Source organism: Nanorana parkeri, unplaced genomic scaffold (genome assembly GCF_000935625.1).
Source record: "Nanorana parkeri isolate BGI_ZX_2015 unplaced genomic scaffold, ASM93562v1 scaffold65, whole genome shotgun sequence".
Taxonomy (NCBI): domain Eukaryota; kingdom Metazoa; phylum Chordata; class Amphibia; order Anura; family Dicroglossidae; genus Nanorana; species Nanorana parkeri.
This window is the reverse complement of record NW_017306333.1, coordinates 296,069-312,528: the sequence shown is the minus strand read 5'-3', so window position 1 is coordinate 312,528 and position 16,460 is coordinate 296,069. Positions and strand designations below refer to the sequence as shown.

Genomic DNA, 16,460 nt, shown 5'->3' with positions numbered 1-16,460 from the left:
GAAAGTTCTTTTATAAATAATAATTTCAATTTTAAAATAATATATTTATGTTCATCTTGACAGACATTATTTGTAAAACCTAACAGCAAATCATTCATTATGAAATCGAATCTATTCCACTATAAGGAGACAAGCCAGCTAAACAGCGACCTCTGCTGGGAACATCAGGCTAACACTAAATGCTCCAGATTACTTCGCACTCTGAGAATAACTTTAGATTTGTATCCAGATGTGACAGGCAAATTCCACATTAACATTATTTCAAGTTTTTTCTACACCTACGGTTTTCTACACTGTGTATAAGTGGTGCAGTCACTCTGATTGGAGCTGTTTGTTTCCCTTATTTATTGGTATAAGCATGTAGAAAAGAACAATTATAGTAGATGTTAACTCTTTTCTTTTGCATCTTCTGCTGATCTCCTTCTAAGTGGTGCTGCTGATCTCCTGCTAAGTGCTGCTGATCTCCTGCTGAGTACCGATGCTGCTGATCTTCCGCAGCCACTTTGCAGCCATTTACTGTACACATGCAAGTGTCAATGGCAGCTGCATTTTCAGGGTGGGCTTTCTGATGGTGGCAACAGTATATCATGTCTGTGCAATGATCATCTGCAGATTATAGTCTCCAGGTGACAGGGTAACAATACAACAGAACAACTGGGAGATGGTGACACAGTGTTGAAATTCTATAACAGGGGGTACTGGAACAAGGAACTTCTTGGCAGTATCACTAGGTATTATTTGAAGGAGGTTTTAAACTTTTGAAATTACATTACCATGTTAAAGATTCTGACGTGGTTTATGTAAATAAAATATATGCTCTGTTGTGGATGGATGCACATTTATAATATATATATATTTTTTTTTTTAATTAATGCAATGCAGCAAGGAAAAAAAATAATTTTAACAACCTAAAGCCGGCCATATGCTGTTAGAATTTTTTTGGAACATTTGTTCAAAATTGGTTATCACAGCAATCAATTTTGCTATTGTTGAGCCAACTAATTTCCTCGAAAGCCCTTAACATTTTTATCCATATCTGCTACTTGAATGGAATCCCAGAAGTATAAAACAAGTTTCTTTTCTGCCTAGCACATGCACATTAAAATATGAAAACTACGATTAGAATTTATTTTAGAAAAAAATTTCCAGGAGCTTGAAAATAGGCTAATTGAAGAGGACTTCGATATTAAGGGGATGTATTGCAGGGACAAGTCTATAATCTTGCCACTCTATAGATCATTGGTTAGACCTCATCTGTAGTAGGCGGTCCAGTTCTGGTCACCAGTACAAAGAAAAGATGTCCTTGAGTTGGAAAAAGTCCAAAGGAGGGCAACCAAACTAATTAGGGGTATGGAGGACCAGAGCTACGAGACAAGGCTACTAAATTTAAACATGTTTACATTGGAGGTGAGGAGATTAAGTGGGGATATGATCTCCATGTACAAAATGTTCAATGGTGGTAGCAACATTAGCGATAAACTGTTTAAAATTAACTCCATTACAAAAACTAAAGGCCACCACCTAAAATTGGTGGAAAAAAATTCCAGCACAAGGGGCGAAGCAGGTTCTTCACAGTAAGATCAGTTAGGGTCTGGAACTCACTGCCACAGGCGGTGATTTCAGCAAATAATGTGGAATTGTTCAAGAAACTTTTGGATGATTTCTTAAGGGACCGTAATATACAGGGGTACAGGTACTCCTAGAATGAGATCCTAATAGGTTGGACTTGATGGACTAATGTCTTTATTCAACCTCAAATACTATGTAACTATGTAACTATGTGAGGCAGACAGGGGCAACTAAAATTAAGATAGGGGCTAGCGGCCGCCCACTGAAAATAATTTCGACTGTGATATTTACATATGAATGGGTGGCATTATTTACAAATGAATAAGCCGTGACTCATTCTTCCAAAACATTTTTTGCGTGTCCCTAGAGTGTTTAGGTTTCGCTTGAAAAAAAGGTGGCAACCCTACTTACATTGTCCCTGTATCCATTGAAATACATTGAATGACCACAAATGTTTTTGTTGAGCCTTGGCTGTATAAAAGAAGACGTGAAATAAAACAAATAGAAGTTTCTTTACAATTCTCTCTCTTTTCTGCACTCACACACTTACTTGGCAGTATTGTTTTGTAGCGGTTCTTGGTTCCATGACTTGGAATATCAATTTCTTTGGGATCCATGAAGTTCATTGGTATTTCCTGATTAGGCAACAAAACAATGAAATCAAATGACTGCCGTTAGACTGCCCTGTAATTGCTGTATACTGTAACTGATTTAACCTGACCTTTCTTACTTATTGTTTAATGTAAACTGGTGAAAATGTCTAGACATGCTTCACTTGTGTGGTTGTGTTTGTATTGCATAAATATGTGTCTTAAGGTGTTTTATAACATACAAAAACATCTAGAAACCGAAATTGGTTTAAAAAAGAGGTATTTTTCATCATTAAAGAGACCCTGTCTTTATAAAACAAAACTGAAAAATGTATAAAGTACAGGTACCCAAAGCTGCCTGTACCTAAAGCAGTTATAAAAAGTTTACAGATATGACATGTGCAGAATGTCTGAAAGGCAGACCTAAGAGTCTAGATAAAATAAAATCTGGGCTTTATACATTCTGACTTTTGTGCTTTCCCTCTTGCATAACCAGCCCCTACAGGAGCAAAGAGTTCAACTTTGGCCACCAATCATGGGAGAGCTGCCTAGGAAGAATCATCTCATTGCACCCCTGGTTCCAACTTCCTGCCCATCAGCACTTATTGTGCGGCCCATTGACCCCTACAGACAATAGTCTGTGTTTTCCTTACCTAGGTCCTTACTCAGGCCAGTGAAGAAAAAATGTTCTTTAGACAGGTTAAATTAGTAGTTAAATTATTTGGTGTATTTCTTTCACGCTATCTTTTTCTTTGCTGTTCATCCCTTTCCTCTTTTCATTTTATTTTCCCTTGATCTTTTCTAATGGATCTTGCTGTGGCAAGCTCTCATATCTGTATGACAGATATCCCCTTGCTAAACATTCTCAGGGAATTAAGCGATCACTTGGATTGGATTTCTCTTAGTTGACTATATGCCCTTCACCTTTCCAAAATCAACTAGGACCTGAGCTCTGTCCCTTCCTCCTTCAAAGGCAAACATAGAGATATGCAGGATGTGAATGTTGTAGAATGACCTTCCAAGGGAAGGATTATCTGGTGGCCTGATGGCCTTAGGTAGCTTTTGTCTTGCTTTAGTCAACATAATACCAAAACACTTTACAGCACATTTCTAGCTGGGAAAACTGAGATAACCATTTGAGGTCATTTCACGAAAATTAGTCTTTCACCAAAATTAGTCATAAAATAAATAATTAGTTAGAAAGTTACATTAAATGCCATGCAGACATCCCTTACCCCCAGCTGTTGCCAATGTTTAAAGATCATCAAAAAGAGACACTTTGCAAAAAATTAATATATGGAAAACCCCTTCATTTCTGACATAATTTGCACATTTTCTTTCAATCTTCAAACTGTTTTATTCTTACCATGAATTCAGTGTGAAGCAAAGGGGAGCTTTTAACCACATCGTGGAGTTTCTGTCTTGTCAGAACACGACTTGCAGTTTTCAGGTATTCAATAGCTACTTTTTCTCGTGGAGTAGGAGCCACAGTAAAAGGTTCAACAGTACCCAAACCGCTCATATCCAAGGTAAGTGATACATTGGAACCTCTCCTGTAATAGAAGGAAGCATGAAATTAAATCAAGTTGTTATATCCATGTTTCCTAACTGTACATTTACCCCATGTGGTACCTCTGACAATTTTAGGAGGCATAATCACAGGCACCTAATATTACCAAAGCAGATGAGGAGGAATCTGCTTCAGTTTCCAGGGAAGTTGCTCCAAATGATCATGGTTAGCTTTTTGATGTCCAACTCAGCTATGTGGCCACAGTATTAAGCATAAGTATGTCAGTGAGATGCAAGACTTGAGCAATCTGTCACAGCCTGTGTGGATTCTGCTGATGAGCAGCATGTTAGTGAGGGCTCCCCAGAGGCACAGAGGAATGTCCTCTTTAGTCTTCACCAGGGACCTATACAAGAAGGTTTGCATTTTGCTGCATGATGCTCCTAGAATGCAGCCCTCAGGTATGTCCTGTTTGTGACCGATCATTTGCAAGTGGATAACCAAAAGAAAGTACCCAGTTGACAGGTAAAGAAGGGTCAAAAACCTGGCTGTAATCAGGACTAGTAGAGTTCAGACAAACTGTGAAACAATAGAATCCTGGAGATAGGCCAAGTTTGTAACTAGAAAAGCAACCCAAATCCCAGACCAAAGAACTGAGCCGCCACAGAATACCAGAAGAAACACCTGTTTTCAAGAGATATATTGATTGGCTGTGTTCTGAATATTCAGCTATTCTACCATTGTTTTCACTGTGATTAGGCCAATGACATGGGTGTCCTCATGTCTCTCTGCGCTATGAGAAGAAACATACACTACTGGAGAGCCATCCTCAAGTGAGCTAGTGAATGTTTTGGATATTCTCAGCTACCACCTATTGCACCTCCACGAATGTGGAGGGTGCCAAGTGTTGCCAAATGCTCTACCCTTCCTCCTATATAGGTAAAAAATGAAAATCTTTGGCAGCTTGATGCTGCTGTATGTCTGACTGCCATCCTATGTCTATGTCCAAAGACAGCAAACTAACAAATATACCTCATCAATGATGTATGGTACACAGACACGTCTGTGCAGATAAAACAAAAGGGCATTCATCCATACCCTATAAATCATACCAAGTCAATATGACCGTTGTAGGCCTTACAGAACTGTCATTACAGTCATACATTTTTATACTCCCATTATTACTTTCTTCTAGGTCTTTTGGTTCCTATATGTGAACAGTTATATTCTTACTTTTTCATGATGTTAAAGTAGCTTCCCAAGTTATATATACTCTTTAGGCAACACTAGCTTTATAACATGTGATAATCTTATGAATCTTCAAAGAAAATAAATAAGCACAAGAGAAATGCAAGGTTTCTTCCCCAGTCCAGTGCAGTTCATGTTGATAGCCGATTCCATGAATCCTTTGCATGCAAGAAAATAGACACATTGTTTCCAGCTGTTTATATAATATGATTATACTTTAAAAAAATATAAATGCAATGTTTATTCAGTCGCTCCAAATATGATACACCCAGTGTGATGAACTGCCACATGTAAGTTCAGTGGCAGTGCAATGGTTCAGGACATTGGGAAGTACATGAACAAGTCACTGCCCTAGAAAATTCAGTGCACTTTTGCCCTATAATATCAGAAAAGGGAGTAATTTCCTCTAGTGGTGTCACCTTGTAATCTCTTAGCCCGGTCCTCTGATGAATGGATAGTCATGAGTTCTGAGTGCAAACAAACATTCATATAAAAGGAAGACATTCATTAACTGAAAGCATCTTTGACTACATTTTGTAGTAAATATCTCTTTTTATTGGAGCTACATACAAACTAACAATTCCAGTAGGAACAGCGATAAAAAATGTATTTTGAATTACTTTTTAAATGTGAATTCAAGTCAAATAGCTTAATAAACATATGAATAAGCTATATCGGAGCTGTTATAACTGCCAAAGCATTTTTATTTCTGTTCATCCAATTCTGGCATTTACATAGCTCTGTTGAGACCTTAGTAATAGTTCCAGTTCTTGTCCCACCCAAACCTTTAACTGGAAGGGAAAATCAACAGGCTGATCAGCTCATCTGTCTGCCTCCTTTTATCAGCATGTCTCTTGTTAGTACATGTGTACTACAGAACCGCTAAATGGTTTTTAGCGCAGCTTTTCTCCCTCTCAAACTTAGCACTATTGAGGAGGTGTATTGCAAGAAGCTAATACCTAGTCTAATTTAGGTACTTACACTGCTAGCTTACAAAATACATTTACTGATGTATTTATGAACAGAGGACTACATTAAATTGTGTCTTTTATACAGTATATGCCTACATTTCAAGCCAAATGATTTACACAGTATTCTTGTTCTCAGTTCTCACTAAGGGGGTTATTCACTAAAGAGCCAAAGGATTAGCCGAATGTTCGGCTAAAGCCTTCGGCTGCAGGAGCCCTTCGGTTTGGCTGAACGCGGTATTCACAATAGCTCATACAGCAGCCAAAGTAAACAGCTGAGCTGAACGAACATGCTTGACAAAACAAAACATAAAAATATTTATTAAAAAATAAATAAATAAAATCTAAAAAAAAAAACTGTTTAGAAAAAATAAATAAAAATTAAATATGAAAAAAAAAGGTTAGAAAAAATTATTTTCCATCTCGGTTGTAGCCTGACATTTTTTAATTTCGGTGCACGTCTAAAAAAAAATAAAAAAAAATTGTCCAACGATATAATCCAGCGGCAATCATGTCGTCCAGTAATGTAATCCAGTGTCAATCACAATAAATGACGCCCACCAACTGGCAAAAATCAAAAAAGTCCCGGCGGCCGACAACCCGACCGCTCGTGCTGAACTCCCTTTTGCGAAATGACAGGTCTGGCCCGAATGTAAACAAATGGGCATCAAGGGACTTGCTCTACCCATTTGTTTACATGCCATTTCAGGACAATGAGCTGCCATGGCATTAAAACAAGTTGGTGTAGCGAGTTGTCACGTATTGACTTGTTCTGCCCATTTGTTTACATTTGGGCCGGACCTGTCATTTTGTGGCGGGAGCCTGGCACGATCCGTCAGGTCGTTGGGTGGCGGTACTTTTTTGATTTCGCAGTGTCAACGGGCGTTGTTCAGCGTGATTGACACTGGATTACAATGCTGGACAACGTGATTGATGCTGGATTATATCTTTGGACGATCTTTTTTTGGGGGGGGTTTCATAATAAAGGAATTGTCGAAAACTGTGTTTTTGTCTTTGCATCGTCTGAGGTGAATGGGTTTTTCTTTTCGGTTCAGCCGAACTGAAGGGAGGTGAAGTGAGTCAAATGCAGACGATGTACAGCTAAGAATAGCCGAAGAGGCTTCGGCTTACTTCACTTTGGTTTCGTTATTCATTCGGCTGCTTTCGGCAACTTAGTAAAAAAAACAACTAATTGTTATGTGGTATAAGGACACCAAATTGTGAGAATAAAAAATGAGTTTGCCTCTAGAGATAAAAGCATCTTTATTACCTTTCATAATATTAAGGGAAATTATTCTTATCTTACCTTTTAGATGAGTGCTGTGATTGATAAGATATTTCCTTCTTAAAAGATATCTGACACCTTTTATGCAGCTTGATCATTTGGGACACTTATCATGAAAACTTCAGGAGCTTTTCCCAGGCACATCTGTATGTGTTACAATTTGACCTGTCTGCCCATCACTTTTATCAACTTCCTGGATTCCCAGTGTGCTTTGTGTCTCTTTCCCTGCTGCTTGATGTGATGCAATCTTGATTTTTCAAGGCTGCATTACCCATCATGCATTGCTTCTGACAAGCAATGATAATGTCACATTGTTCAGATGTTGAGCTGCAGCTCAGAAGGCAGGCTCAATATAGAAATACATATATATTTTCAGTTTTTGACCATAGTCTTTAATACAAAATATTTGGACATCCAGATCAGCGAATGTGTGCCTGTGTCTATGCGTCATGGCAGTTTAGCAGTACATCCTAGCTTATGACAACCAAGGCATTTGTGTGCCACTGCCAAAGTACTAATGAGCCTGTTTAATAATCATGATTTGCATTGTTTTAAAGTTTTACAAACCTCAGCAGGTCACGGCAAACTAAGGAAACTCTACTGACAAGCATTTCGAGACTAAGCTTGAAGCAATCAGTATCTGGGGAGGACAGGAATTACTTTGTATCCTGTGACGGAAACCAGCTGACATAAGAGCAGTTTTAGCTTTCCCTCTTTTAATCACACTTTCTTATGTATTGCCAACTAATTCCTTTTTCTGCCCTCAGGAACAGTTTATGGTACCACCAGGGAAACAGACTGTTTAACATTTGATGCTTATACAACCTCATCGTTTCCTGCAGATTACCCCTCTGATCGAACCGTTCTTTATCTTACTCACTGATCAACTTCATGGACATCAAAGTCCTTCATATTCTTTCTCTGTTTTACAAAATCAGCATATTATCAGGTTGTTTTGTGTATGTTACTGGAAAGTATAAAGAATATAAGCATGTACAATTTTCAATACAAACAGCATGTATGTGTTTTAGGTTTTGGCCCACCCAGGTCCTGTTCACCTAATAAAACCAAGGTCACATAGTAAAATATCCTTAGACACTGAGATAATGTATATGCTACCTATCTGTCCATGTACGGTTAGATCATGACACTGTCATATGTCAATGGGCAGTCTGTGACTTCTCTATTGCCCCCTGGATGAGGAAGAATAAAGTGTTTAGGATATTCTTATTCTGCCTACAGGCAACTAAAAAGATCACCCCTGAATTCCTACCCAATCTTTTTTTAAACAGAAGTAGAGGAGTTTCTCAACCAAACAAAAAAATTCTTCTGTATGAGATCCCTGACATTTGACTTAATGTTTCTCAGTGCATACTTTTGGGGTAAGCAGTGTGCAGCTCAGATACAGGGGTCTATTCACTAATCTGCTTCTATGTTCGGCCGACCCGAAGTGCAGAAGGAATTCGACTCAGCCTATCCAACATCTGGATCGGCTAAGCCGAACCTCCGGCAGGCTACTCGCTGCTGTTCGATCTATTCTTATAGATGTGAGTGAATAGCCGAATGCCGCTGAGCTGCCGCTCGGCTGTTCTACACGGTCCCTCTGTGGGACCGAGCAGAACAGAAAAATAGTTTTAAAAGTAGAAAAAAATAAATAGAAAACGATTGTGCGGAGCCAGCAGTGACAGCTAGCTCCGCCCCAACTGTTTTGTATTGGCCGGTGGTTCTGCTGCCGTAAAAAAAAACAAAATAAACATTTTCGCCATAGGAATGCATTGCTAGATTCCTATTGGCTATTTCAATTTGCAATACCGAATAGCAAACTAGCTATTGTACCCGCCCTCTGCTGCTGTCAATCACTAGTGGGGACCTGATGGAGAACTGCAGCAGTGGGCGGGTGCAATAGCTAGTTTGCTATTGGCTATTGCAAATTTAAATAGCCAGCCAACGGCTTCGTGTCAGAATAAAAAAGAAAAAGCAGTGTTTCGCTCCTGGGTGGCCGGGTGCGGGAGACTCCCGGAGCGCCCGGGAGAGTTAGACTGTCTGGAGATCAGTGTCCCTGGTTAGCTGGTAACCAGGGACGCTGATCTCTCTGCAAGTGGCCGGAGCCAGCCATAACATCACGGCTGGCTCCGCCCAGCTATCAGAAGCAGGCTGTCAGCGGGCCAATGGCCGGCCGCTCTGCCAGCTTCGGCTTTCACCTCGGCTCAGTCGAGCCGAAGCATATGCCTTCGGCTCGACTGAGCCCCCCGGCCAACTTCAGGAGCTGTACGGGCTATAGTGAATAGCCCCTACAGCAGCCCTTCGGGTTCTAATGAACCAAAGGGGTCCTGGGGCTGAAGCTAGCCGAAGGATCAGCCGAAGCTACGGCTAGATCCTTCATCTGCTTCGTGAATAGACCCCACAGTCTTTTCTTGTCAACCACTGTGTTTTCCATTCAAGCGAGTGTATTTCGGTTTGAATAGCAAATGCAGTGTTTGAAAAGAAAGCCCATCAAGGTCCTTAGAGCTCATTCACAGTAGTAGGCATGCATAAGGTACACATAGAGTGCACATGCTGGTGTGTGTTGTGTATGTGTGCTGTGATGAGTTAATAAAACATCAGAGTGCTTGCTTTTTTAGCTTTATGTAACGTCACACTTAATTAACTGTATGTGCTGCAGTTATGAGATATCAGTCAAATCAAAATGATTGCTTTACTTTTTTTGAAAAAAGGAAAAGCATAAGTGCCCATTTACATCTGTAGAGTGCATTAACACACATTCATTGTATTACATTGTGGCAGCCCATTCATTTGAAAGGACTGCTAAACGCACCAAAACGCACAAAAAGGTGCACCATTTTTAGTAGCGTAGTGCACGGTGGTACATTACTATGCTTTGCAGTGTACTGCAGAATTAAAGGAGAACTATGGGGTGAGTGAATTACACTCATCCCCAAAGTTAGAGCCGGCGTGTTACATCGAAACTGTCACACGTCGGTTCTATTGATCAGGAAGTGAGCGAAAACATACCACCGTTCGCTCACTTCCCGATCATCTCCCTGCAGAGAGAGAGGTAACTGTCAGTTACTGCTCCCCACAGGGATTCCCACCTCCCCTCTCCGATCCTCCCTCCAGCGCTGGCTGGAGGAACAGACGGGGAGCTGGTGGGCATAGCTGGCTATGCCTCTAGATAGACAGAGCTCGCTTTCAATCAGTCAGCAGGGTGGATCTCGACAGTATTGTCAGGATCCGTCCAAGCTGCGGTGCTCTCTTAGCATGTAGCGGGCAATAGCCCACTATATACTGAGTTTTGGTTCACAGGAGGACGTTAGTATATGTCCTCCCATGACACTAAAAAGAACTATGGGGGAAAAAAGGTTACCTCATCTGTGAGTATCTCATATGTCCAGAGAATCCAGGGAAGCTTTCCACACGTAACCCTTGACGCGTTTCCTCCCCACACCTGGGGCTTCCTCAGAAGGGGCGTGTGGAGGAAGCCTGAGGAAGCCCCAGGTGTGGGGAGGAAACGCGTCAAGGGTTACGTGTGGAAAGCTTCCCTGCATTCTCTGGACATATGAGATACTCACATTTGTTTGCTCATCCCCTATACAAGTCCAGTTAGGAACGAACATCCTGCCTAGTGCCTGCCGGCTTGTGAAATAGAGGTGACGGAGCACAACTGACGCTGATATGGTTTCGATTGGATGGCTACTAAAATCATGCCTTTGCTTTGAAGGTTAGCGGGTGGCTTCCCGCGCCTTACGGGTAAACTCCCGGCTCCAATCTTGCCAGGCGCATCTTACCGTGGAGTGTCAAGTAGTCTTTCTCTCTTTTTGCACAGTGCAGCCGCACACGAAAGACCAAAATCTTAGAAGAAGCTTCCATTTCAGTCACTGAAACCCACGGAGTATCTTGTGCCTTTGGAAAGTGCTGGGAGAGGGGCATCCGCAGCTCCTGCCTGTATTGAGGAGCTACATTCTTTGACAGTAATATCGTCTTATACTGGACACCTCTCCCGAAGTCTTTCTTCCATCTTTACACACAGGACTCTAGCAGGTTCATTTTCCCTCGAGCTCTTTGAACTGCAACATATGTGAGTACATTCTCAGATACATTGTTTCTTTTGAAAAGTACTTCAATCATCCAGAAACCTGCATAGATGGTCCTTTACCACACAGGTGGTTTTTAGGCAACAATTGTTATAATCATGCAGGATATATCCAGTGGAATGTTTTAAGTGTTTTTAAATGTCTCTGGTACATGAGTTTATTGTATATGTCTTTTTCTACTATTAAATATTGTATCAATAATTTTGATTTACCTGTTTTGAACCAATCTTTGTAGAAGGGATTTCTAATTTTTGGGGGAACATTTTTGTGAATACCTCATAGTTCTCTTTTGAGGCCACCATGTTGTTTCATAACATGAACAATAGTTACAATAATATTTATAGTCACAGTGGACGTTTACATAATATGTTATCTGGTCAAACAGTTAGTGAAAAATAGTAAAAAGCAAGTATTCATCTGAGTGAGAACGGAATATTTACAGGGTTATTCAAAAAAAGGGTGAAGAGTTTGGAGAAGGCAGGAGAAGTGAACAATTTAGGCCAAAATAGCTGATTTGGAAAAATTAAAAAAGTTCACCTATGTTAAACTCTTCACCCTTTTGTGAATAGCCCTGTTATTGTGTTTAAAAATATGCTAAAATCTGCATTAGATAAAGGCATATTGTATTCAAAAATAGCAGCCATTGTCAGAATGGTTTCCTACGTTCCAGACGTGAAACAATTCAGTAAGCACACAAATATCTAAGGAATTCGGAGCAGACATTTGCTAATGTTCATTAAAGGTGGCAGAGGTAAGCTTCTCATAGAAAGAGGCAAGGCAATGTAACATAATAGTTAAAACTGTATTTATAACTGTGGGGTTTCTGCACATTTGCCCTAAATCCTATTAAAAATTAGTACAAATAAATGGAATAACGTTTAAACCTGAATCCATAGTGTTTCCAGATTTCTGACCCCTATGGGACCTATTTAAGAAAACGCCCTGACTGGTGCCTCATGTTCCTGGCCCTGCAGCCCAGCCTTTTGGTGTACATTAGTCACATTAACTATTCCCAACTACAATATATAAAGACATTATAAACAAAGCTACTAACTATGCTTTTCGTGGCTTTGCCTAGAGATGCTGGCCTTTGATTTAGGTAACCGGCTGTCTGGTTGCCATGCTCAGGGCTCCAGCTACCTGATGATTGACAGGGATGGCTGCAACATTACTATTGTCAGACAGGGCAGTAAAACCATGAGCAAAAATGTAGCTCAATCCCAAACTTGGCTAACCTGTGTTCGGTAGTTTCCAATAATATTTCATTTTATTGTACTCTTGATCCTATTTGAGGCAGAAAGGTGAAAACATAATTACTTTATATTTTATTTAATAACCCAAGTCAACACGACTGGGGTCAGCGTGCAGGATATTACAAATGCAGCATAACATGAAAGTCATTGAATGGTTCTAGACTCCAGGATTGGGGGTTCTATCAAAGTCTTTTTTTGGCAGAGTACTTCTTTAAAGGGGAATGCTCTCCTGTGTCTTCAAAACAATACGAAGTGCCAGAACTACTACGTTGTAATAAACATGTTGTTACTAAATGAACATGTACGGAGGGATAAGATGAAAAACACACAGGTGACCAATATGAATTGTTTTTCTGTAGCTATGAAACTATCCCTAGCTGCTACTCTACAGATTGGCCCTACATCTAACCTCTCTGTCCACCTTGTGATATTCTAAAGCTATAAAAAACCATCCCACCTACTAATTACTGGTGTGTGAAAATACACCACTGTGCAGTCCAACAGTCACCGGCGTGAGACCCACTAGGCTCATCAATCAGCACTCAGTAACGGACCTTGTCAAGCATACTTCCTGTGTTCTCTTCAGTTCAAGTCTGTATGAGGACACTAATGCTAAGTAGTAGGGCTGTTTCTCAGCGGAGTCAGAGCATACAGCACTGGAGTGGGATACATTTGGAGGTAAAACCAATACGGTATTTGACAGTAAGCATTGCACAAGACTTCCTACTGAAGTTTAATTGCTGCATGACAATCTGAAAAAATTTACAAGCCCTATATGTTTGCTAATGGTACATTATATGTAGACTAGGACAGCGAAACCGTAAGTTTCTATACATTTTCCAGAAAAAACCTTAGCACACGACTGCTGCTATGAGAACATGCCTGTTAGTTAAGGGTGTGTTCACCTGGGGCTCTTACAGGAATCTTTGAAATTCCAACCTTTCTACACATCAACTTGATAGCCTTTTTCCATAGAAATATATTAAAGCATATGATGACTCAGTGTTTATATTTTTATATTATCTCCTGTGTAAATAAATATGATAGTGTGCATTAGTGTGCATATAATATGTACAATCCTTGTTTTATTGATTGCATGTAATAATCTACTTTTTTGAGGTTGTGGATTTTACATACCTTCAGTTGTTTTGCATTGAACAAATTAAACAAAAGCTATTGAAATAGGTCAATGCAACAAATGTTTCAAGTTGTTTCGCTAAATTTAACAGAAAATTCAACTTTTATTGACTTCTGCAGTCTCAAAATTCTTCAACCGCTCCATGACAGGCATCTTTAGTACTTAGTAGAGGACCCTTTTGCTTTATATCAATATAACACCAATAGAATATATTGGCTTTAATTTTAAAATGAGGCACAAAAAGCAAACATAGCTGCAAATGCAACCCTTTGCAATGTTTCCTTACAAGTTATGGATTAAATAAGTTCTTCTAGAAATCTTATCTCACCACATTCCATATATTAAACTGCTTAGACAGCATTTACAACGGCTTGTTTTAAGCTCAGCCAAAAAGGAAGAGTAGAAAAGAGCGGAGCATTAGCCATGTACAATCAGCATGGGACCAAGCAGGGTTTCCTGTCACCTTGGGAACCACATTGATTGGTACGGTTATTTCCTGTGTGTATAAAACACAACCAGTAGCAACTAAAGTAACAGGACAAAGTGCAAGATAAGAGAACCAGAAGTAACATTCATATTGTGCTTCTGATTATGTTTTTAGTAGCATAACACAAACAACTTTTAAACAAACATCACAAGCATTCCACATATTTTTCCAGGCAATTTGTTTTGTTTTACTTGTTCGTATTTGGACAATAAAATAAACAGCAAAACAACTGCATGAATAAATGTAATTATTGTCAAGACACAGCCACAACACATGCAAACGCCATGTATAAAATTAGAATTAAACTTTTTAAAGAAAGAAGCAAACTTTAAAGGCATAGTCCACCTTTTTAAAAAAAATTATAAATGCACCACATTAAAAAAATAGCATTTATGACATTATTGCAGCCATGACTTCTCCAGCTTTAGGTTTGTACCGAGTTATGGACCTTTTGTTATGGGGCTAAAGGAAGTAATTAATGGGCTACAAGTGTGGTGGTGGTCACTGTGCTTTTCCTCCACTGAATCCCACGGGTCCCTCTGTTGCAGTGGCAGATGTGACTTGTAGTCTCTTCACTCACAGGTTTCTGTGTATGAATGATGCTGATGTTAAGATGGAGTGACACATAGCTGCACCAAAGTTCAAATAAATACAGAATCTTACAAGGAGAAGAACCCTGGGACCATGCGTGTTTGTGTTTGTGTGGGTGTGGGGGGTGGGTGACACAAGGCCATGTTTCATGCTACACGCTAAATCGGTGATGGCAAACCTTTTTGAGCCAGAGTGCCCAAACTGGATCACTAAACCAACTTATGTGTCTCAACCCTGCACTTAGATTCGAATACTGATGATTTCTTTTAGAAAAACATTTCGTACAACATCTTAGAAGCAAAATACAATACAAGAAGTTTTAACTACACTACAGAGTGACATGTACCTTTGTACTGTGCTAATGAGTGTTCTATTGCAGTGTGCTACTAAGGTACATGTCACGTAACACACTGCAAGGAAACATTATCTCTACAGCTTGGAGTCACTGGTAGAGCACCAGGGCCCAGTTGCAGCTGTGACCGCTGTGACCCTGGTAGTTCTGCCACTGACTCCAACCTGTAATGGAACTAATCTCACCAATATATCATATAACAATGCAGAATACTGCCAACTATAGTGGAATACATATCCCAGTAATACAATATACAGCAATGCAGAATACCATCAACTATAGAATACTGCAAATCCCAACAATACATTATACAACAATGCAGAATATTACCAACTATAGAGGACTACATATCCCAGCAATACAATATACAGTAATGCAGAATACCACCAGCTACAGGGACTACAAATCCTAGGAATACATTATAGAGCAATGCATTATATTACCAACTATAGAGAACTACATATCCCAGCAATACATTATACAGCAATGCAGAATAACAGCAACTATAAAGGACAACAAGTCCCAGCAATACATTATACAGCAATGCAGAACAAGACCATCAGCTATAGAGGACTGCAAATCCCAGCAATACATTTAATAGCAATGCAAAATAATATAAGGCTGCATGCTCTGTGCTGCCCTGAGGTGGTGGCCTGATGTCTCCAGGGTCTCTGGAGGGCTGTGTGGGCTCTCAGGTAAGCTGTCTGGGCTCTCAGGGTGTTCTGTGTGGCTCTGCCCTAGTGAGGAGCGAGCGTCCCTCTAATATACCTGTTTAGAGGCTGCCACCGCTGCCTCACTGTAACCAGCCCGGATCGCGCACCGAGGCGATCCGGTACGGTCGGTTCTATTTTCAGAGGAGGTCACTGAACCTGGGCTTGCGTGCCAGCCGAGAGGGTGCCGTGTGCCCTCCCTGGCACGTGTGCCATAGGTTCGCCACCACTGCCCTAAATATAGCTGTAACATGAAACATAGTCAGAAAGATGAAGTATGCTTTTAAACTTTGAAGCAAAGTAGGAGCATTCAATAGGTGTACAGCTGATAAACTAAGATTAGAAAGTAAAGCCACCCTGCCATAAGCAGGAGTGTCTATTTAAATTTAGCTGCTGTCAGATTGTAGTTAGTCTGATGCTGATTTGATCATCTGTGCTCATTTGGTTTCTCCTCAGCACTCTGTTATTATTTGCATCTGCCTGATGCTGCGTATAACCTTGCTACAGAGCAGAGCAACCAATAATGGTGTGTTATGAATATCTGTATCTCAATAGCCAGTAGTATCAAATGTATCTCAATAGCCAATTACTAGGATCATGGCCAGTGGTGGATACTGGGAGATGATATAAATATTCGGGGCTGACCATGTGAGACTTTTTTTTCCTCCCCC

The 16,460-nt window shown here is 40.2% G+C and overlaps 1 protein-coding gene across 1 annotated transcript in view; it reads right to left on the bottom strand.

Annotated features, from left to right (window-relative positions):
- Nucleotides 1-16,460, bottom strand: part of PTPRR (protein tyrosine phosphatase, receptor type R) — a 123,266-nt gene that overhangs the window by 24,277 nt on the left and 82,529 nt on the right. Inside the window, exons 7-8 of the mRNA XM_018576388.1 lie at nucleotides 3,526-3,712; nucleotides 2,120-2,204 (exon numbers count right to left, since the gene is read on the bottom strand). Of these exons, the coding sequence (XP_018431890.1) occupies nucleotides 2,120-2,204; nucleotides 3,526-3,712 (272 nt within the window). The remainder of the gene's footprint in view (nucleotides 1-2,119; nucleotides 2,205-3,525; nucleotides 3,713-16,460) is intronic.